The following is a 21,008-nucleotide window of genomic DNA, read 5'->3' on the forward strand; positions in this document are numbered from 1 at the left end:
TAATTAAAGATCCATATCAGCAGCGGTTTGTTAGTTCATGAGTGCAGCAGCTAAAGCCAGTTAACATTTAAGGTGTGAACAGCATTGATTTAATTAGAGGAGTCGCATTCTGACAACTGCTTCTTGCCCAGCTGTGTGCTTCACTGTGCTGTGTGCTTCACTGTGCTGTGTGCTTCACATGCACGTCACTTTGGCTGGTACCTGTTATCCCTGAGGTAGTGGGTGGGGCCTAGGTCTACCAATCACATTGCATCCTAAATGAACCCAGACCTGGAACCCCAACCTGGCACATCGATTTGACTATTCCATGACCCCATGCCCCTTTCAGTGTTTGAGTTACTGAATATTTAGACTGAAACTGAAGCCTTCTACACTGACTCCTCCCCATTGCTTTACATACATTTCCACTGGAATCCTAACATAAAACCCATTTTCCTAGATTCCAAAAGGACTCTTTTCAATGTCCCAGTTAATGCAAATCTAACAGCAAAAGCAAATGAAAATTAATGAATAACAGTCGTCGCTGTTTATGGAGTTAGCTGGTTTAATTGTTTTGTAATCAGCACAGACTGGCCCCCCATCCTGGGTTGTTCCCTGCCTCGTGCCCATAGCTTCCGGGATAGGCTCCGGACCCCCGCGAACCAGTAGGATAAGCGGTTTGGAAAATGGATGAATGGATGTAATCAGCACAAATAAGCATCTGATACTTACATCGGAACTTCAGTCCAGCAAGAGATTTATGCCACAAAGCTGGATCTGCTATATCAGCTCATTGCAATACCAGTCAGAGATCTCTGGATGTCTTTAGGCATGAGAACTGGCGGGAGGTAGAGGAATGAGGGAGGTGACTTATCGGATGGATTTTGCACCTGTCGATTTTGGCTTTCTTAAAGGGGCTTTGCTCCTGTTTTAGGTATCGCTTCATCCAAATAAAGTCCTTTATTTATTGAATTCCAATTGTGTTATGCTGTTGTCCAGATCAGGCAGCAGATCCCTACCCTGTAACCTATGCAGAATAACTATTAGAATAACTAACTAAGATAAAGAAGTATTAACCAACCCAAATGTTCCCTGGTATCTGGTTAGCTAGACTGAAATATGACGCGCTTTGGCAGACATCTTGGATAGTTCATCAAAGTCTGTATTGCATAACCTGAAAAAATATTATTATCCATAACCATGAGTAAAATACATGGCAATACAGTAATTTAGGTGCTGCAGCAACACATTGGATTCTTATAATTTCATTATATTACTACCAATTTCCAGTATATTTCAGTGTTGTCTTATAGTCTAAAGATATCCCTAAGTGTTTCACCATGTGTCTTAATTGTGACTGTAAGTCTTAGGAATGGTCTAATGTAATTCATTTTACTATATACACGTATAATGATTATAGGGAATCCAGTCTGTAAAAAATGAAGTTGCTAGTTATTTCTGAATATTTCAATAACGTAGTACTGCATATAGCACTTTAAAACTAGATGCATTTTCATCATACAAATACGATGTATCATGGTGAATAAAAAAACTAAAATATACATGTATCACATGGTAGAGTAGTATAGCTTTAAACTTGTAAACACTCGAGTAATGCAGATCACGTGATAGGATGTAACGTCACGAGGGAGCCGGAAGTATTCGCTGTGTCAAGCTTGGAAAAAAAGCTATTGGGAAGTGAGGAAAGAGGGAGGTGGAAAAATTGGCATTTTTGAAGCCGATTTTCGGGACCCCTGTTTAGGGTATGCAGATATTTTATTACACATTGATAATGGGTCTTTGAGCTGATCACTCTGAAAAACGTGGACTGTTTACTTTTGGACCAGTGTGCAGAACACTCCAGTTCATTTCAGCTACTGACTGTTTGCAGTATAAGTAGCTCCCTTCCACCGTATGGAGCAGCCTGTCAGCATCGCTCGATTACTGTTGAATTATATATAATATATAATAATTTGAATTATATATACAATGTAATGACATTTTAAGGCTGCTGAACTTTTCCATCCGAATGTGGCGGCATGCGCCCGGCTAATTCGACACTGGCAAAGTGAAAATTTGCTTGCAATACTGATAAGGCATCTGGCACTTACCAATGCCACGATTTTTGCATCGTTTAAGGTGGATGTTTAGAAGTGTCTTCGTGAATAACAATTTGATGCATCCCCTCTCGCTAAGTGAAGAATGTATGTGTTATAATATCAGTTCTTAAATGTGGGGATCGAGTTATAGTTGTTTATGGAGCAATTGCTGTATGTCTGCCAGCTTTGATGTATTAAACTTGCGTGTGGTTTTTACCGTTCTCGCTTTATTTATTACTTGCATACAGCAATCTGGTACTTGGTGCATTATGACTACCAGAATAAATGATTGCTTTAGGTTAAAAAATAGTAATTAAAATCTCAAGAGAGTGTTGTTCATTTTGTTTTCAGAAAGCAGAAACTGCTCTGGAGTTCCCCTGTTTTCCTGAGAGCTGCTTCCGTCCTTCGCCTGGACGCAGCAGATGCCAGCGGCAGCATGAGCGTGAAGGCGTTCGAGCTGGTCCCCGCAGTGGGACGGGAGCTCTTGATGGGTGACAAGGCACTGGTGAATATCGAGTGCATCGAATGCTGTGGAAAGCACTTGTACGTGGGTACCAACGATTGCTTCATCTACCACTTCCTCCTGGAGGAGAGCACCTCCACCAAGGGCAAGGTGACGTACTCCAGCCAGAAGCTGCTGCACAAGTACCTAGGTCTGAAGAAGCCGGTGAGTGAGCTTAGGGCTGCCTCAGCCCTGGAGAGGCTCATTGTGTTGTGTGACAGCACTGTGCTGGTGGTGGACATGGCCAACCTGGAGCCAGTAACCTCGGGCGGGGCCCGGATCAAAGGGGTGCTTGCCTTCTGCGTCAATGAGAACCCGGTGAATGGCGACCCATTCTGCGTTGAGATCGGCATCATTTCGGCCAAGAGGCGGACCGTGCAGATATACCTGGTTTATGAGGACAGGGTGCAAATGGCCAAGGAGGTCAGCACACCAGAACAGCCCTGTGCCATCAGCCTGGATGGATACTTCCTGTGCCTGGCCCTCTCTACTCAGTACATCATCCTCAACTACAGCACGGGGGCCTCCCAAGATCTCTTCCCCTACGACAGTCAGGAGAAAAAGCCAATTGTGAAGAGGATTGGGCGAGAGGAATTTCTTCTGGCGGCACCCGGAGGCCTGGGTGAGTCCCCACAGTCCCCAGTCATCCCATTGGGTTTCTGATAAGGTTAATGATCACTGTTCAAACGGGGATCTAGTTATGGTGCTGAAACAGTGATGGACACCAAAGTTTGAGAGAGTTGGGGAAGATCGTGCTGTTTTTCCTGCTGTAAACTTTGCATTGTAAGTTTTGCTTCCAGGTAAGACTAGAATGAACCAGATGTTAGATTTAATATTTTTTAATTGCTTAATTAATAATTAATATATTCCTCTCCTTAGTTTTAGATAGTATTGGAATCCTGAAAGTGGTGAAGGGTATCTGATGCCTTTATTGTGATGTATATTTTATTTGCTTGCAGTGGTTGTTCATAGGACATCATGTACAGTAATTGGTGCTTCATGATAGTCAGTGCTGAGAAGGAGGGAGACAAGAAAATGAAATGAGCGCCATCTTTTCGCAGGGATGTTCGCCACCGCGGAGGGGATCTCCCAGCGCGCCCCCGTCAGCTGGTCGGAGAGCGTCATGGCGGCCGCCGTCTGCTTCCCCTACGTGGTGGCTCTGGACGAGGGCTTCATCACCGTCCACAGCATGCTGGACCAGCAGCTGAAGCAGACGCTCTCCTTCAGGGACGGCATCATTCTCCAGGACTTTGAGGGTACTTTCCGCCCGCTGTGCCAAGGGTCCTTAGAAGATGTGAATGTGGAATCTGGTGCCGTCTTGCATCGGGATGGACCTTTGAATCATTTTTTAATACTTTTTATTGTGCTACTTTACAATGAGGCTCCCTTTTGTTCAACTCATTTATAAAAAGAAAACTGTGTTATAACTTGTTAAAATTGTCTATTAATAATTTACAAAGTGTTTCAACCTAATTCATAACGAGATTATAAGCCATTCATACTCTTTGTATGGGTTGCCTTATTGTAAAGTGGCATCCATTTTATTTAGTACGTTCAATCCTCCTCATTATGCTATTATGCTGACTTTGCTTGATGAAATTTGCATCAGCCTGGATCGCATGTATCCTCCAAGTGTAGCGACGAGTGTCAGTGTGGAAGGCGGAGCCCACTGGGGGCATGTCATGGGTGGCAGAGATATCAAATCTGATTGGCTCAGCACCATGCAGTTTCCAATTAGGAAAGAGGTTATGTGACTTTGCTTTTTCTCGATCCAGTCCATCATCCAGTCCACATTTTTGCTCCCTCCCAGCACCCAACACACCTGTAGCAGGTATTTGGTGGTGTTAGTTAGTTAGTGGGAGGGAGCAAAAATGTTGACTGACTGGGGTCCTGGAGGACTGGGTTGAGAAACATTGTTTTATACCGCAGTGCTGTTTGTAGCATTGGGAGTCTAATATGACTGTAAATTGTGCAAACAGGGAACAATGAATTGCACTAAAACTGCAGTGAAGAAAAAGCATTTTTCAACTATCCATTTTCAGGATTTCCATCAGATATATATTTTTTATATACTCTCTGTCCTGACTGTGGTGCCTCCATCTGTTTGACTGTATGATCTACTCTTGATGCACCATGATATCAGAGTTTGTCAGATGTCAGTTTCTATGTGGTTGACTTGTTCCCTTTGCTTGTTAGCGGCTCGTCACAGGTTTTGTGCCGTTGATTAACCACACAGGTTCAAATCCCCTGTGGCAGTATGTGGGGTTTGGTTTGGCCTAGGACGCACCTTACCTACTCCCGGAGTCACCGTCACTCTCTCTTGCTCCCCAGGGAAAGTAGCTCTGACTTCCACCAAGGCGGTCTACATGCTGGTTCCTCTGCCCCTGGAGAAGCAGATCCAGGACCTGCTGGCTGGCCGCCACGTGGAGGAGGCGCTGGTGCTGACGGAGGGGGCCAGGAGCAACATCCCCAAGGAGAAGTTCCAGGTGGAGTAGTGTGAACGTCTGCATTCATTCATAAAATAAAATTTACAACATGAGTGAGTAAGATGGACAGGGTGGTGTGATAGATGCTGCCTTCCTGCTGTCCTTCAGGTGATGCACAGACGCATCCTCCAGCAGGCAGGATTCATTCTGTTTGGACAGCTCCAGTTTTCGGAAGCAAAAGAGCACTTCAGGTAAAAAAAAATAAATGAGAAATACGAAAAATGCACCCACTTACTGCATATTATGAATGCTTTAGCCAGTAGGACTGTCGAGAGTCCTGTATGTTCATTGCTGTATGTATTAAACCGCCGGTGATTTCTCCTGTTGATCACAGCGCCCCCTGTGTGTCTGACCCTGTCAATGACATGAGGGGCTTTCTACCCCCCGTTCTGCTTGTCTCTCCTTTCTTAGCCCCAGATCTTCATTAGCACGATGCTTAATTACGCAGCCTGCTGCTATTCTCACCTGATCTGTAATTGCACTTAAATCCTATTGCCTAAACTTAGGTGTCAGACAAGCCGACGCTTATTGAGGAATTAATGCTGTATTCTACCTGGCTTTAGTACAGTGTTGCATATTAATATTTTCATACCTCATCTATCATCCTTAACTTGTTATCCAGTGCAAACTCAAACCCGTGAGCCTCCTTGCTGCCCTGGCGTACTTAACGTTAATGATTAATACTTCGTTGGACCTGTTTGTCTGCAGCTGCTGTTGCAGTTAAGTGCCGTATGTCTTGCTGACTTTAGAAGCATGAGGTCTGTAGAACATTCCCAGGTGTGTGAGGTGACTATGGTGAGGAGAGTGCGTGGCGACCGTCACGTTTTGCCTTACACTCCTTGGGAAAATGGGATACACTTGAGCGCCGTCGGTGAGTTGTAGTGACACGTCAGGACCAGAAGGTGGCGTGGAGGCTCAGAGGACAGCACATTCTAGGGCTCTGAATTTTATGTGTTTGTGGAGTTTGTAGGTTCCATTCGTGCTCTGCAGCTTTCCACGGACTACTCTGGTTTCCCCCGACAGTCCAAAGACATACAGTTGGGTACATCTGTGTCTCAAACTGCCTACAGTGTGTGTGTTTCCTCCAGTACACCAGTGTCCCATCAGAGCAGGTCCCTGTGTAGAACCATGTCGATATTTCAGATTACTTTGCATTTTCAGGGTTGGGTGGCATTTCCGACATGTTTTGGTTCAGGTGCTGGCCTGAGGTACACAACTAAAAAAAAAAATCATATTGAGACAAGTGTACAAAAAACAGTAAATCAAAGGAAATGAAGGTAAAGTAGAAATAAAAATTTGTAAGTAATAAACATGTAGACAATCGTAGGGTGCAGACACCTTTGGGGCAAATAAGCTTATGAAGTCGATAGGAGTATATAATGCAGTGGGTGACTCGGGATGGACTGGTCCCTCGTAGCCTGATACTAGTATTGCCATGTTATGCACATGCAGTTGTCACATCACAAGGACTATGGTAGTTGAGCCAAGACAATAAGTTATGACAATAACTCAAGTTCGCCGCTGTTGCTATTTCATGAGCTGTGCATGCGCTTCCTGAGACGATTGTAATCGTTCTTTTCCTTGCTGTTTGACTCACTCATGGCACATTTGTGAGAAATGTAACAAAAATAAGTGAGGAGGAGAAAAGCAAGCTTGAACTGGTCACTGGAAGGCGTTAACCTTCCACTGTATGGAAATATTTTGTATTCCTTAGAGGTGATATTGAGCAGAAGTAAGGGATTTGTCAGCAACTTGTGGCAACATCACCAGCGTGTTGGTAGATAACAGCAAGTCTGTTTGGCTATAATTTATTTTGGGTGAATTTCCACTTTCTGTTTTATAAATATTGCAGTATTAATTGGAATTTTTTTCATATATCATGATGTGAATTATTTCCGATATCGCGCAGCCCTAACGCGTGCCAGTGTGCATTATGGCGGCTCCTTGTTTGAGAGGGCAGCGGAAAAGCTGCCCAGGTTGGTCCTTACGGTGCCCAGAGATCCTTCACGTCGGTCTCCTGCTAACCCGCTCTGTTCCCCCCCACCCCCCCCCCCGCAGGAGGGGCCAGCTGGACGTACGGGAGCTCATATCTCTGTACCCCCTGCTGCTGCCCGCCGGCTCCTCCTTCACGCGCAGCCACCCGCCGCTGCACGAGTTTGCCGACCTGAACCACCTGGCGCAGGGCGACCAGGGCAAGGTGCAGCGCTGCAAGCGCTTCCTGATCAGCTACCTGCGCGAGGTCCGCAGCGCCGACGGCTCCAACGGCTGGCGGCAGGACGTGGACACAGCGCTGCTCAAGCTCTACGCCGAGGCCAATCATGAGAGTCTGCTCGACCTGCTGGCCTCCGACAACGCCTGCCTGCTGCCCGATAGCGCCCCCTGGCTGGAGAAACACTGCAAGTACGGCCACCCATCCCTGCTCACCCATTCTTTCTATGATTATTTTAAAAAATCTTTAAATTTAAATTTAAAAATCACTTATGTGATTATTTAGTTCATTCGGGGAAAAAAAGCTCTTCGTCTGATATCTTTCAACAGATTTCAAGTGTACACTGAGCATAGTTTAGTTCTGTAAATGCAACCAAACATTAATATGAATATTCGCTGTGCTTTTTTTTGGTTAGGTATTTTGCACTGGGTCTTCTGTACCATTACAACGGCCAGGACGATGCTGCGTTGCAGGTCAGACACCTGTATGTCATATGTGTACTTTTAGAGCATCGCTGCGTGTATGTGCTGACCCAGGGCACGCTGACGGAAGTGTGCTGGCCCTCAGCTCAGTAATGTATGTGTGTGTGTGTGTGTGTGTATAAGGGGTCGGACAAAGGGGTCGGTAGGTAGGCAGGTACGTAGATATTTTTAAGGAAAATAATGACCTATCTTTGTGTCTGTCTGTGTCTTGTCTGGTTCTGATAGATAGATAGATAGATAGATAGATAGATAGATAGATAGATAGATAGATTGTCTTTACAAAGGCAATTCTCTATCTGATGGATGGATGGATGGATGGATGTATAAATTGTACATAGGGCCTTCTCCTGTCTGTGTCACCCAGCTGCCCCTCTGCATCCTGCTGATCTCATGTTCCTCTTCCTTCCATCCACACAAAGGTGTGGGTACGCATTGTGGATGGGCAGCTGCAGGACTCGACCCGCTCTGACCTGTACGAGTACATTGTGGACTTCCTGAGCTTCTGCCCCAACCTGGCCGTGGTGTGGAAGTACGCTGACTGGGCCTTGAGCAGGACCCCGAAGGTCCGTACCCGCTGCTGTCTGAGTCTGTGCTGTTTGTAGTCTGTTTGGACCCGTCCCGTAGACTGCAGAGAGCCTAACCACACCTAGCATTCGGTAGAAGGGTCACCAGCTTTCTGTTTAGATGAGATAAAGACACTTTTTAACCTGTTGCTTCACATCTGACATTAATCTCTGTTGCTGGGTAGAATCCACACCTGGATCATGCTGATTGGCTGCTTTCTGGTGGCTGAAGGGAATTATGTAAAAGGGATTATCTTTGAGTATGTTCTTTGATGGTCTGTGTGTCCTCACTACGGCGTTATTAAAGCCTTCTGAGACTGTGTGCACTTGTTTGAATGTCTTCCAAGACAAGCAGATCTGGCTTTTATCCAGTGACCCTGCGTGGGCTGCCAGTCCATTGCAGGGTGCATACACACAGTCATGTTTTCTCGCACACTGTGAGAAATTCAGGCACCGGTCATCCTAACGTGAACATGCAAATTCCACACACAGGTGAGGCAGAATTTGAACCTGTAACCCTGGAGGTGTGAGGTAACAGTGATCCTTACTGAGACACTGTAACGCCCTGCAATTTTCTCTTGTTAAAATACTGGGACTCTATTGCTTCTAGTGTGTTAACTTCTGCTGTGATGTTTCTTACAGGTCGGCGTCCAGATTTTCACCAGGAGACCAATGGAAGAGGAGCAGCTGGGCAAGGTGAACCCAGACGATGTCGTCAAGTACCTGCAGAATTACAGCCAAGCTCTGGTGCTCTACTTGGAACATCTGGTGCTGGAGAAGAGGATGCAGGTAGGCCGGCCTTGATGACCAGAAACGGGGGAGGTGAGCGTGGAAGGTGATTGAAGGATTGTGCTCTATGAGGTCATCTTCTATGAGGTCATCTTCTATGAGGTCGTCTTCTATGAGGTCGTCTTCTTTTTATGGGAGCTCCATCCTGGATTCCATTCGGGTTCAAGGGTCGTGTTGAATCCTTGGGTTTGTCTGCGGTTGGACCCGGCCTTTGTCATTTGTCAGTGAACCAAATTTTCGATCTGAGAAGGTACAGCAGGGTGTTTGAAGTTGTTTTCCTTTACGATTGGGGTTAAAATTTGAATGAATTAGGAAAAAAGTGGAAGTCATTCATCTTTGTAAAAGTGTTTGAAGGTGACAACGCTTATTGCCCACCTACCATGCAGGACTGACAGTTGTGAGTAAACCCCTCTTCCTGCCCCCCCCTTCCACAGAAGGAATGCTTCCACACCCAACTGGCCACACTGTACCTGGACAGAGTGCTGTGCCTGCTGGCCGCGAGCCCCCCCCCAGCGGAGGAGGTGACAGAAGCTCGGGCGCGACTTCAGCTCCTGCTCAGGGAGTCCAGCCTGTACCGGGTTCAGTTTCTCCTGGGTGAGGGACGCGGCCGTCCTTCAATGCCTGACAGTGGGCGTCAGCTTGTAGCATGTAGAGTGCCCCCCCCTTCCCCCCCTTCATGGCCTGGAAATGAAATGAAGCTGTTAGAGTTTGCAGTTCAGGTACATTGGAATGTTACTTTTCACATATCCCGTCTTGCTCTCCATTGCGACACACACACACACACACACACACACACACACACACACACACACATACACACACAGTTCAGAATGAAGTGGGTCCAAGTGCCTCTGGGTCATTTTGGCTGGGAGGTCAAGGGCCTTGCTTAAGGACACGAGAGACGTGACAATTCTGCCGCGGAGGAGGCTCGAACCGACAACCTTCTGATCCTGCGCCGCGCTGTAACCCGCTAGCCCAACATTGACTGTTCACAAGCCCCGTCTTGTCAGGCGACCGGGTTCCTGGTGGCAAGTAGTCACATGAGCGTGTCCCCCCCCCACAGATAAGATGGGGGAAGCAGAGCTGCTGCAGGAGAGAGCAACGCTGCATGGCAAGCTGGAGGAGCACGAAAAGGCGCTACACATCCTGGTGCACCGGCTGAAGGACGCGTCCGCCGCGGAGGGGTACTGCGTGTGGGCGTCGGCCTCGCGTGGCTCCGCCTACCGCCAGCGCCTCTTCCACCTGCTGCTGGGGCTGTACCTGGAGCCGGGCTCGGCGGGGGACGTCCAGCCGGTGCTGGCGGTGGATCTGCTGAACCGGCACGCGGAGGCGTTCGACGCAGTGGCCGTGCTGCAGGTGCTACCCGAGGGTTGGTCCCTGCAGCTGCTGCGGCCCTTCCTGAGCGGGGCGCTGAGGGAGCGCATGCATGGCCGCCGCACTGCGCAGCTGGCGCTGGGGCTGGCGCGCTCCGAGAACCTGCTCCTGCACCACGACAGGGTGAGTGCATCTAACCCTCCAGGGATCTGGGTTTCAATCCTGCATCCACACTGAATGTGGGCAGTTTTCTTCCCACTTTCTTCCTACGTCATATGGGCTTATTTCTAAGTATGTGAATTGGCGTCTGTGTCCCTGTGTGTGTGTGTGTGTGTGTGTGTGTGTGTGTGTGTGTGTGTGTGTGTGTGACAATGTGCATGCAGAAGCAAATCATTACGGACAGGGAAAGTTCAGGGCCAAGACGTACGAATCCAGCCATGGTTTTTTTTCAACCAACTGCTTCAATACTGTGTGACTGTCACTATTTATACTGAACTGGTTGGTTGAAGCAAAACCTTGGTCTGGATTTGTACTTTTTGGACCTGAACTTTCTACCTCTGTCTGTAATATATTGCTTTTGTGAGTAACTTCCTCAGCACTGTGTCTGTCTTTGCGATGGATTGGCATTCCATCTAGAGAATAACCTGGCCTGTGCTCCTTGCAATAGCCTCCTTGCTCATCCTGCCCTAGATATGCAGTTATGATGGATGGATGGATAAATGGATGTCAGCTATTTAGGCCAGAACGTCAGTCTGATTCTCCTGGTTACAAGTAACCCTGTTACTTGTTGTTTGCTTCCCAGCTAAAATACCGGGGAGGCCCCATCTTCGTGTCAGAGAAGAAAGGCTGCCATTTGTGTCACAACACCTTCAGCGAGCCTGACTGCGTCTGCCTTCCGGGGGGTGTGCCTGTGCACATGCACTGCGCCGCCCAGAGGGCCAGAGACTCACCCAGCAAGAGACACTGCACCAATCCCAGCAGCCACACATGAGCTGCCCATTCCCCGCCCCTCTCTCTGATGACCCCGCCCTCCTGTAAAGGCCCCGCCCAGAAAATAGGTTCTCGTCAAACTCCAATGCGGGGCTAAAAGCACAGCCAGGCTGGGGGAGGGGCGACCTGACAGGACCAGCTCTGGGACCTGGGTGCCAATGGAAGCCTTTCAGCGGAATGTGCGTGACTTTATTCCCGTCGTCTGCCTGTGCACAGGAGTGGCGCTCACTGTCGGCTCGTGAGCACTTTTAAATAAAAGAACCACTGCACAAAACTATGACCTTAATCCAAAACGTTCCCCTACCAGCAAGGGCTGCACCTGCATCGGGTCCCGCTCTGGATTAACTGCCCGCACCCAGGCTGCCGCCATGCTCTCTCGCGTACGGGGCCGGTCCAGTTTAAGCCTCCCACTGTCCAGAAGCCCTTGTCTCTGTCATTCTCACCGCCTCCTTCTCCTTCTCCTGCTCCGTCTGTTTGAGTGCAGGTCCATTGCTCGCGCACGGGGCCGTTTGCCCCCCCCCCTCTCCCCATCTGTCTCTTTTGTTTAGTTTGCCATTCAGCAGGGTAATGCTTGTGTTATTTTCTTCTGTATTTGCTCAGTCTGCAAAGAAGAAAAGGATTGTAAAAGGTGAACTTACTTTTTTGCACTTTTCGAATACAAGTGTCCGGTTTAACCATGTATGCTAGACCATGTCTCAGGTTTAGTCATCGTTGCGTGGTTCCAAGCTATTACATTTATTACGGTATGTACAGTTACTGTGACCTTTTCTGTGATCTTTCGGGATTGGATGGTCGATATAAGCACTATAACGTTCCCATCAGTCCTGTTGTAATATGTTTACGGTCCTGCTAGGCAAAAATTTAAAGTGACAGGACTCCTTAAAGCCCAGAGCTGCTGTATCTCCCTGCTCCCTGGTCAGTTTACAGGTGCATAGAGAGCGACTTTCTATGGACGCCCTGCAGGGGTGTGGAATGAACCACTGGGCTGTGTGACGGGGTGATCGTTTTTGTGCAGTGTGAAAACAGCATCCTGTATCTTAGTCCAACATCATTTGCTGATGTACTGAATCGTGCCTGATCTGGGGAAGAGGCATATCTGCGGGTTGTATAAGATCTGCGCCGAGCACAAGACTGACAGGCTGGCATGTTGGAGACAAAGCCCCCCCCTTCCCCTTTGTATTGGTTTGCTTGGCGGTTATTGGTTATGCCCTTTTCCAGTCGCAGGCTCCTCCCGATTTTCTGTTTCCTACGCGAGTGCGAAACCCTGTCATGGTTCAGTCACTCTGGAATCGGCCAGGCAGTCAAGCGGCGGCGGGATCGAAAATTCCTGATATCTGAGAGAAAGACGCATTCTTCATGTTGTTTTTGAGTCTAAACGGCAGATTCCAGAAGGGACAAGTTATGGGCAAATTGCTGTGCAGATGCACCAGGCCCACTGTGACTTTGGGTGGTTACATGCTGACCAAAGTCGGTTAAGCACAGATACGCAAGTGTCTGCGCGGTAGCAGCACACTCGCTATTTCTGTCTACTTTTGTGTGAAACACAGGTGCACATTTTGACCTTTGATGTGTCTCTGATTTTGAGCCCGTTCTGTTGAATGGGACATTCAGATAATTGCCATGTGAAAGCAACAGAGTCTGTGTGATGCTTGAAATTTGGGAACGTCTGTCCGTCATTTTAGTGATCAGAATGATTCCTGTCTCTGGTGGAAAGCTGGTGGCCTCTTTCATTGACGGCATTTGTTGGGAAATAGAGGTTCGACGACTAACTTAAAATGGTTTACAGTTATCCTTTCTGTTCCCTTAGAGCAGTACGAGTGTATTTCCAAATCTGGTCCTTGGGGACCCACAGACAGTCCACATTTTCGGAAGGGAGCAAAAATGTGGACTGTCTGGCAGGGAGCTTGGAGGTAGCAAAAACATGGACTGACTGTGGACCGCAGAGGACCAGATTGGGAATCACTGCTTTAGAGAATCTCCTCTTGACTGTTGGGCATATCAGTTTGTTTTTAGAAGTTCCCCACCTGTACTGACATAATAGGCAGAAAATACTTGACAACTTTTGTTTTATCTTTAGTCGTAAGTCAGTTCTATCAGATCGCCGTATAGCTGATCTTGCAAAGCTAAGCTAAGTGCTGTGTCTCTGTCCAAGGAGTAGTTCCTGCAGCCATCGCCCAGCTTCAGCCAGTGTTGCCCTCTCCAGGTGGTGTTCATCCGCAGGTGTCCCGTGGGATGATGCGTTCACGCTTCCCGACCTTTACCTTTAACCAATGAACAAATAACGTTGTTTTAACGTTTCTTCCTTCGTGTCCCAACATGCCCCGTGGCTTTTTTTTCTATCCGCCGTAGTACTTTATAAATATATAGAAACCCTTGTATATATTTATATCGTGTTGCTTTGTAAATTCATGCCAATGTAGGTGGAATGTATAAAATGTCCATTTTAATAAATGACTAAATTATAATGCATGTTCTTTGTTTTTGGTAAAAGCCCCTTTGTTGCGTTTTTTTTGTTTAATAGGTTCCCTTTAACCAGGTGATTACTGACCATCAGAGGTTTACTTACATTTACAAAAATGTGTGAAATCCTCCTTCATTTCAAAGCTGTAAAGTGATCATGCAGTAACTGGTTCCTCACTCGTATGACAACCTTAAAATTTTTATTAGCCAGTAATGATTTGGAAGATTTACGATTAAAATGAGTGAAACAGAGACAGTTTGCTGAATGTATACATCAGATTTAATTTTCCCTTTATTTGTTTTATTTGATATTCCAGAAGAGACACATCCAATTTATGAATTATGAATCAGTCATTTTATCACTTACGGGGTCACAGCTGGTAACAGTGAAGTACGACATTTGTATTACAAGACGCACCAACTCTGAAGGGTTCACTACTCGTGGGCTCGCATTTACGTGGTTGTGAAGTGAGAGAACCAAATGTGCCATAAGGACAGAAAAGGTGGTGATGCACAGGGCAACTTTTTGAGCAATGTTGCCGGGCAACTGCCAACCAAGTCAGACAAAGGGCAACTTACCTGGATCTGGATGATTAAAGCCAATTAAAGTTCTTCAAATAGAAATTTGTTGCTTAATATCAATGAGGAAGTGCCCAAGCAGCATTGCTTAAAAAGTTGCCCTGTGTATTGTCACCCTAACAGTAACAGCACTTACGTAAGGTCGGCCCACTGTGTCGAGTAAGCAATGGGGATGGGCATCGGGAAACTCTCGACGAGGTTCATACAGTCACAGACACCAAAGACTTTTCAAACTATCAAAGCGTTGGATAGACACACCACCATTTGCCTACAGTGTGCACTAATGGATACGAAAAGGTTATCTACAGACAAGAAGTAGCATATAAACACAGTTTGCTCTTTTTTGGTACATCAAAAACATATCCATTGTCAAGGACGTTCACGATACTCTACGACTCCACGGGGGAAGGTGCGTGTTTCTGAGATTAGGGGCCAGAGCTTGGTGGGGCTGTGAGGGTGTGTAGAAGGTGGAAAAGGGTACAAAGAATTCCTTACACAGCTGATTGGGTTTCACCGCACATGTAGAGGTTGCTGGGGCGGATCCTCCGTCGACTGCGTCCTGGAATCTTGGGGAAGATCCTGCAGGTCTTGGGCATAAACTCCAGGCAAGCTTCCCTAAACTTCCTGATTCTCCAGCAGTAGATGATGGGGTTGAAAACGGTCTTCAAGTAGCTGAGCCACAGTGCCCCCACACTGATGGGGTAGAACGTGGGGCTGAAGTAGAAGCTGCTGCTGAAGACTGCCAACAGACTGACCACGGTGTGTGGCATCCAACACACCGAGAAGCCAATGAAGAGGATGAGAATGGTGGTGAATGCCCGTGTCTTGAAGCTGACATCCACGTTGACCTGCGGCGGCCTCTGGAGACCAGTCAGGCCCAGCTTGCTGACCTGGTTGAGGCAGAGGCTCTCGGCGTGGTTGTGGATGCGCAAGGCGTTGCGGCGCACCGTGTTCAGGATGCAGAGGTAGGAGTAGAGCATGACGCCGAACGGCACGAAGAATACGGCGACCGCCAGCAGCACCATGTAGCCGCGGTCTGCCAAGGACTCGCTGTAGCCCAGGACACACTGCAGGGGCCGGGTTGGCACCTCCACCACGGTCCAGCCCACCACGGTGGGCAGGGACACGAAGAAGGACAGCATCCAGGAAGCGCCGATCATCACCTTGGCACGGTGTGGCGTCAGCTTGTCCTGCCGCTGGACAATGATGAGGAAGCGGTCCACGCTGATGATGAGGAGGATGGAGACGCCCTCCAGGACGAAGAACCAGTAGAGCATGACGGACACACGGCAGAACTCGCCACCGAAGTGCCAGTCAGCGGAGATGACGGTGACCGCTGTGAAGGGCATACAGAGGAGCGACAGCATGATGTCGGAGAAGGCCAGCGTGGCTAGGAGCAGGTTGATGGCAGAGCGCATGGCTGGCTTCTGGTAGACAATGAGGCACACAATGGCGTTGCCCATGAAACCGATGCCAATCATGCAGATCATGACAGCGGCCAGCACCACCCTGAGCGTGATGGGCATGATGAGTGCGTACTTCTCGGGCAGTATCTCCATCATGCTGGGGTCCTGCAGGACACACAAGTCCAGTGAGCTGCTATTGCAGGCAGCCATGGCAGACATCCAAGGCGAGGCTTGTGCTTACGAAACAGGCGGATGCTTCTCTTATGAAATATTGAATGTTTGTCGTTGCCTCGATTTATATAAACACCCCTTCAAATGCAGTTTGTATGTGATGTTCTATATGCAATAAATATGTAGTTAGATTCTGTTAAGAATTCTCGTCCCTCTCTGACCACGCAATAATCCTCCGTATAAGTCTCCTAAGGACACATCAGACTTTCTGTAAAGATTTCGGTTCTGCTTGGAAAGCAGGTATTCCCTCAGAGTCTATCCGTCCTCATTCCATCAAGCTGTTGGGTTCAAAAGAAGCCCGGAACGTGATCTGTTCTCGACTCAAAGGGAGCAGAGGATGTGCCTCGAATCCTGAGAGTGGATTGGACAGATGTCTTGGCACTGCAGCGTAGCTGAGATGCATCACAACGTTCTCAGGTTGGGTAGGGGGGTAATATTCTGCAGGTTCTCTGTCATAAATCACAGGAGGGTCAGTGGAAGGCTAATTCTGGTACTTAGACCACTCAAACATGCATGACTGGACAACTTCTGGGAAGGGATGGTTCATACAGTGGTCATATATGTCAAGAGATTCCATGATTACTACTGGTGTTGGACCGATTAAGTTAGCAATTCTGGATCTTGTTCTTCCCCTCAGAAAGTCTGGTACCATTGCAGTATCTGTATAGAAATACTAGGCTATAGGGCCACTGTGTTAAAGTGCCATGTGCCAATTTGAGACGGAAATTCTTCGTTCCTCTGCGCCAGCATCAGCATTTGGCAGCACCAGATTTAAGTACTCAATTTTCCAGTCAAGCCGGCAGACGGAAAACAGCCGTTGCCATGGTTATCTGTCGCGGCAGCATGCCGAGGGACCAGCGGCTTCTCAGAGGCAGGCCGCGAACACCGTCTCACAGATGGCCGACTCTAGGACCCGACCCTCCTCATCGCGTCGCTGACACTGTGCTGGGATACGGATGTGGTGGCTGTGTTCGCTCTTTCCTCTCCTGTCCACTCATAGGGCCATGGGTTCGAATGATGACGGCAGGGGTGGCTGAGCAGGGAGACCATCCTTCCTCCGTCACTCGGTTCTCCAGTTGCGATTTCACCCAGGAGGAATACTGGGAGGACGCAGCAGGACCTGAAGTGATACAAAACATGCCCGTCATGCTAAAGTACACAAAAACACACAGCGGGAAATCGGCGGGGGAAGCCTGTCCCTTAAGCGAATATAGCGGACGAACGGTACAGGGTGCAGATGTTTGTGGTTAATTGATTAAACAAAAAATCATTAAGGCCTGTGTTCTAATTAATGCCTCCCTTCTGCAAGAAGAATGCATAAGGACCCTGGAATGTTATCAAGAACTCATTATTCTGACTTGAAGTAAGCCTGGCACCTTCATTTATGGAGAATGTGGCGTGCTTTATTTGCAAAATAACAATGCGGTCGAACGCCTCCATCTGTCAGACGCCCGTAGCGAGCGAGATAAAAAATTCTTCAAAATGGCAGTAGTTCTGAATTCCACGCCTGGGAATATTCCTCTGAGCCACGCATACGGACGGCATAAAAAGCTATGGGAATTAAAACACCGCAATAAATATATAAATAAGCCGTTGTAAATTCCACAACGACCTTGCAATGAGAAATCGTCGTACGATCTGTTTTATTTGCTGCCAAGGCAACCGGGTTATCACTTCCATGGCAACCAGAAGATGGCCAGCTCAGAGAATGTTGCCGACACCGTGTTGTCTGGTAGAGGTATTATTCCCGCGCCAAAATGCTGACATGCGGGTTCAGTCCTGGAAGGAGATCTAAATGTGCACTGAAGCCACATTCACACAGGGAAACCCAGCCAGGGCGTGAGTCTGTGTGGTAAAAAGGAAAAAAAAAAACCGCACGATCGGGGCCAGAATCAAAGCACAAGCGGACAAACAGAACAAAGGCGGCATGCATAGTAATTCGGCACTATAATGACATGAAAGCTAATGTGCAAACATGTCCAGCGAGCCACAGAGGACAGAGAACAGAGGACAGAGGACAGAGAACAGAGGACAGAGGACAGAGGACATCTCTTAGCAGGATGTCCACAAGATCACTGGCAAAACTATTTCACGCACCAATCAGGAGAATCAGACAAAATGCATAACCAGGGTCTGGAGTGGGAAACCAATATAATACGATTTCTTGGAGCCCAAAATCTCTAATGACAACCCTGGCCACAAACCAAACCATAGCTCATATTTTTACTATACAGATTACGACACATCTGTGTTTACATTGTGGAGATTTTATTCCTGGTCAAAGGCGCACACACACGTGTGTGTTCTGCTGACACTGCCGCTCCGACACGGCTTTCACACACGTGTCACGTGATCCTGGGTGACGCCTTGTCCAGCTGTGGTTGTACTGCCTGCGTTTGATGTTTGTAAGTAAGATGGAGGGGCCCGTGTTCGGAAAGCTCACACTCAGTCTGGACAGCCGTGTTTCTGCAGACTGAAGTCGGCGGAATCATCCTCACTGTGACTCAGTGGAAGCTCTGTTGTGTTTGTGACATTCAAAAAAATGTCTTGCACTCCATCCCAGCACAGTGTTCAGAAACTTCCAGCAACGATCCATCACTACAGAAAACCAGGTAGCATCAACATCTTACATTTCACTCATTATACATGAGCAGATAATATTATATAGACTCTAAGATGGGATCTAATCCCACTTTTCACAATCCCATACCCCCATACTGGCATTTCCTCACTGTTCCTGTGTGTTAGTATTGGTAAATACAAAGTTGATTTACATTTACATCATAGTGTAGATGGTTTTGTCCAAAACAATGGAAAACTGAGGCAAACAGCACAGTTCATTAAGGACCACTGACACAATTAAACTACTTTCACTCCCCTTAACATCACAGAGAAGACATGAAGCTAGTGCTGCGATCTACTTACCTGTTATTAACAAAGAGGACAGAGTCATTATCTGGGAAATACACTGGACACATCAGGCTGTGAGTGGTTTCTCTACAAAAACTACTCCAGTCTACTAACAAAATTAAAATAATTAAAAATAAAATAAATAATAACTATTATTATTATTATTATTATTACAATGCAAATAGTGTAATAATAATAATAATAATAATAATAATAATAATAATAATAATAATAATAATAATAATAATAAACTTTAGACTGGCGGTGACTTGTGAATTAGACCGAAATGGCGCCAGCCATGATGGAATTCATTTCGAATGTGGGTCAAAACTGACACCCAAAGTCTACACGTAAATTACTGAGACACAACTGGGAGCTGATTTCAGCTTTGCGGAGGATCAAGAAGGCGTAAAAATAAACCTCGCATTCAGAAACTGGTACGCTAGCGGTGTAATTCGACAGCGAATAATCTATCGCACGTGAATTCATTACTACATCTTAATAAGAAAATAGCAATTAACCGAGATAATCCCGTGCAACTATGAAGGCAAAAACGCTCCTCACAATTCACTGACAAATGCGATGTAGTAAAACGGCACGCCAGAAAAGCATACCATCGCATTCACATAAGCATGCCATCGTTGATGGAGGTGGGTTTTTTTAGGACGGTCTTCCTCCACACGTCGTTTTAACCCTCACGCTGAACGTACCTATAAATAACACTGTGAAAGATCCATTCCCCATATAAGGATTACGGACCAACATCAGAACCGAAAAAAACAACCTTGGGTAACATCATGTCGTGCAAAAAGGCGCTATGCATTAAAAGGGCAGCGGTAGATGTGTATTGCTTACCCACGTCAGTGCGAAGCGGCGGCGCGGACACCGGGGCTCGGGCGATGGTTCAGCGGGTCTTTCCGTGCGCGTCCCCACGCCTCGCAAACCCAGGGCTCCGCAGCGATGACGCGCGACCCACTTCTCGTCATCTGGCGTCGGGCTCCGTACGCCTGGGGATCGGGCTCGGCGGCTCGGCGACCTCCGACGGCGGCTGGAGCCTGGGGGGGAGCGCTGTCGGCTCACTTAAGGGAAACACGTGAAGCGGAGCGCCTCTGGAGAATAATAATAATAATAATAATAATAATAAATTTACCTTAAGCACTTTTCAATTTAATTATCTTCCTAACTATCTGCAAAACAAAGTAATGTAATGCGCACAGACATTAACTTAATTGTGTTATATTACATTTGTTTTGTGCTTTAAACAGTTTAAGTTTAAATTTCACCCAAGCATTTTCTAATGGTCAGAGTCTCGGGGTGGTCTGGAGGTGGGCATCCTGTACGTCATGCCAGTCCATGGCACACATACACGCACGATTACGGGCAATTTTGTGACACCAGTTAGTGTAACTGCATGTGTTGCTTTGCCCAAGGCTTAACCGAGGGAGATTTGAGATATCAGCAGTTTTCACCTTACATATGCAGAGGGTGTCCTTAACCACCGCAATATCTGCTTATCTTCTCGGTCAGTGCCATCTAAAACAAACAAGGGTTTTCTTAAAGCTAGAATATTTAAAAACAACGACGATATGTTAGTGTTTCGGCAACTCCACTCAGACGGCAAGACAACCCTGGTCGCCGGCATGGCTGAGTTTAATAGCGGTCATGTCACGCCGTTTCTGTGGTTCAGAAGGCAGGTCATGGTCATCAGCAGCTTTCCAGCGCCTGCCACAGCCAACGGAGAACTCCGCACAGAGAGGACCCGGGACCACGGGACCGACCACAGGACCACTGCACTGCTGTGACGCCCCTCATGCAAGAAATCTTACGGCAAAATTATATTATTCCATTCAAAACCTATAATTAACTACATCAAAGGCGTTGTGTTTGCTTGCAAACCCTACAGACTGTTTACACGGCAATACAACTTACATACTTGTAAATACGCGTGCATGTGCTTGCGGATTTTTAAAACTCGATTTGAAAATCACAATTCAGCCAGCTGACCAAAG

At 47.2% G+C, this 21,008-nt stretch overlaps 2 protein-coding genes across 4 annotated transcripts; one reads left to right on the top strand and one right to left on the bottom strand.

The window, feature by feature from the left end:
• Positions 1 to 1,627: 1,627 nt before the first annotated feature.
• Positions 1,628 to 13,878, top strand: tgfbrap1 (transforming growth factor, beta receptor associated protein 1). The gene is made up of 12 exons (XM_048979781.1): positions 1,628 to 1,742; positions 2,430 to 3,202; positions 3,642 to 3,836; positions 4,912 to 5,066; positions 5,175 to 5,257; positions 7,125 to 7,466; positions 7,691 to 7,748; positions 8,177 to 8,320; positions 8,963 to 9,109; positions 9,544 to 9,703; positions 10,173 to 10,606; positions 11,226 to 13,878. Exons 2-12 carry the CDS (start codon positions 2,515 to 2,517, stop codon positions 11,412 to 11,414), a joined length of 2,595 nt encoding a protein of 864 aa, XP_048835738.1. The 5' UTR covers positions 1,628 to 1,742; positions 2,430 to 2,514; the 3' UTR covers positions 11,415 to 13,878.
• A 274-nt stretch (positions 13,879 to 14,152) lies between these two features.
• gpr45 (G protein-coupled receptor 45) lies at positions 14,153 to 20,030 on the bottom strand. Of its 3 annotated transcripts, XM_048979794.1 has the most exons (3): positions 19,015 to 19,134; positions 18,533 to 18,687; positions 14,153 to 17,209 (listed from the first exon to the last, which is right to left on the bottom strand). In XM_048979794.1, exon 3 carries the CDS (start codon positions 16,075 to 16,077, stop codon positions 14,944 to 14,946), a length of 1,134 nt encoding a protein of 377 aa, XP_048835751.1. In that variant the 5' UTR covers positions 16,078 to 17,209; positions 18,533 to 18,687; positions 19,015 to 19,134; the 3' UTR covers positions 14,153 to 14,943. The 3 variants fall into 3 exon arrangements, with proteins under 3 accessions (XP_048835751.1, XP_048835750.1, XP_048835752.1); XM_048979793.1 differs by lacking the exons at positions 18,533 to 18,687; positions 19,015 to 19,134 and adding an exon at positions 19,855 to 20,030; XM_048979795.1 differs by having other exon boundaries at positions 18,533 to 19,109.
• Positions 20,031 to 21,008: the final 978 nt, after the last annotated feature.

The sequence above is a fragment of the Brienomyrus brachyistius genome, chromosome 16, assembly GCF_023856365.1.
Source record: "Brienomyrus brachyistius isolate T26 chromosome 16, BBRACH_0.4, whole genome shotgun sequence".
In the NCBI taxonomy this organism is placed as follows: domain Eukaryota; kingdom Metazoa; phylum Chordata; class Actinopteri; order Osteoglossiformes; family Mormyridae; genus Brienomyrus; species Brienomyrus brachyistius.

What these genes read in the sequence shown, in the direction of transcription:
- tgfbrap1 (XM_048979781.1), top strand. Translation starts at nt 2,515, where the DNA reads ATGAGCGTGAAGGCGTTCGAGCTGGTCCCCGCAGTGGGACGGGAGCTC. An exon ending in GAAGCAAAAGAGCACTTCAG is followed by an intron (nt 5,258 to 7,124) that starts GTAAAAAAAAAT and finishes CCCCCCCCGCAG; the next exon opens with GAGGGGCCAGCTGGACGTAC. An exon ending in TGCTGGAGAAGAGGATGCAG is followed by an intron (nt 9,110 to 9,543) that starts GTAGGCCGGCCT and finishes CCCCTTCCACAG; the next exon opens with AAGGAATGCTTCCACACCCA.
- gpr45 (XM_048979793.1), bottom strand. Translation starts at nt 16,077, where the DNA reads ATGTCTGCCATGGCTGCCTGCAATAGCAGCTCACTGGACTTGTGTGTC.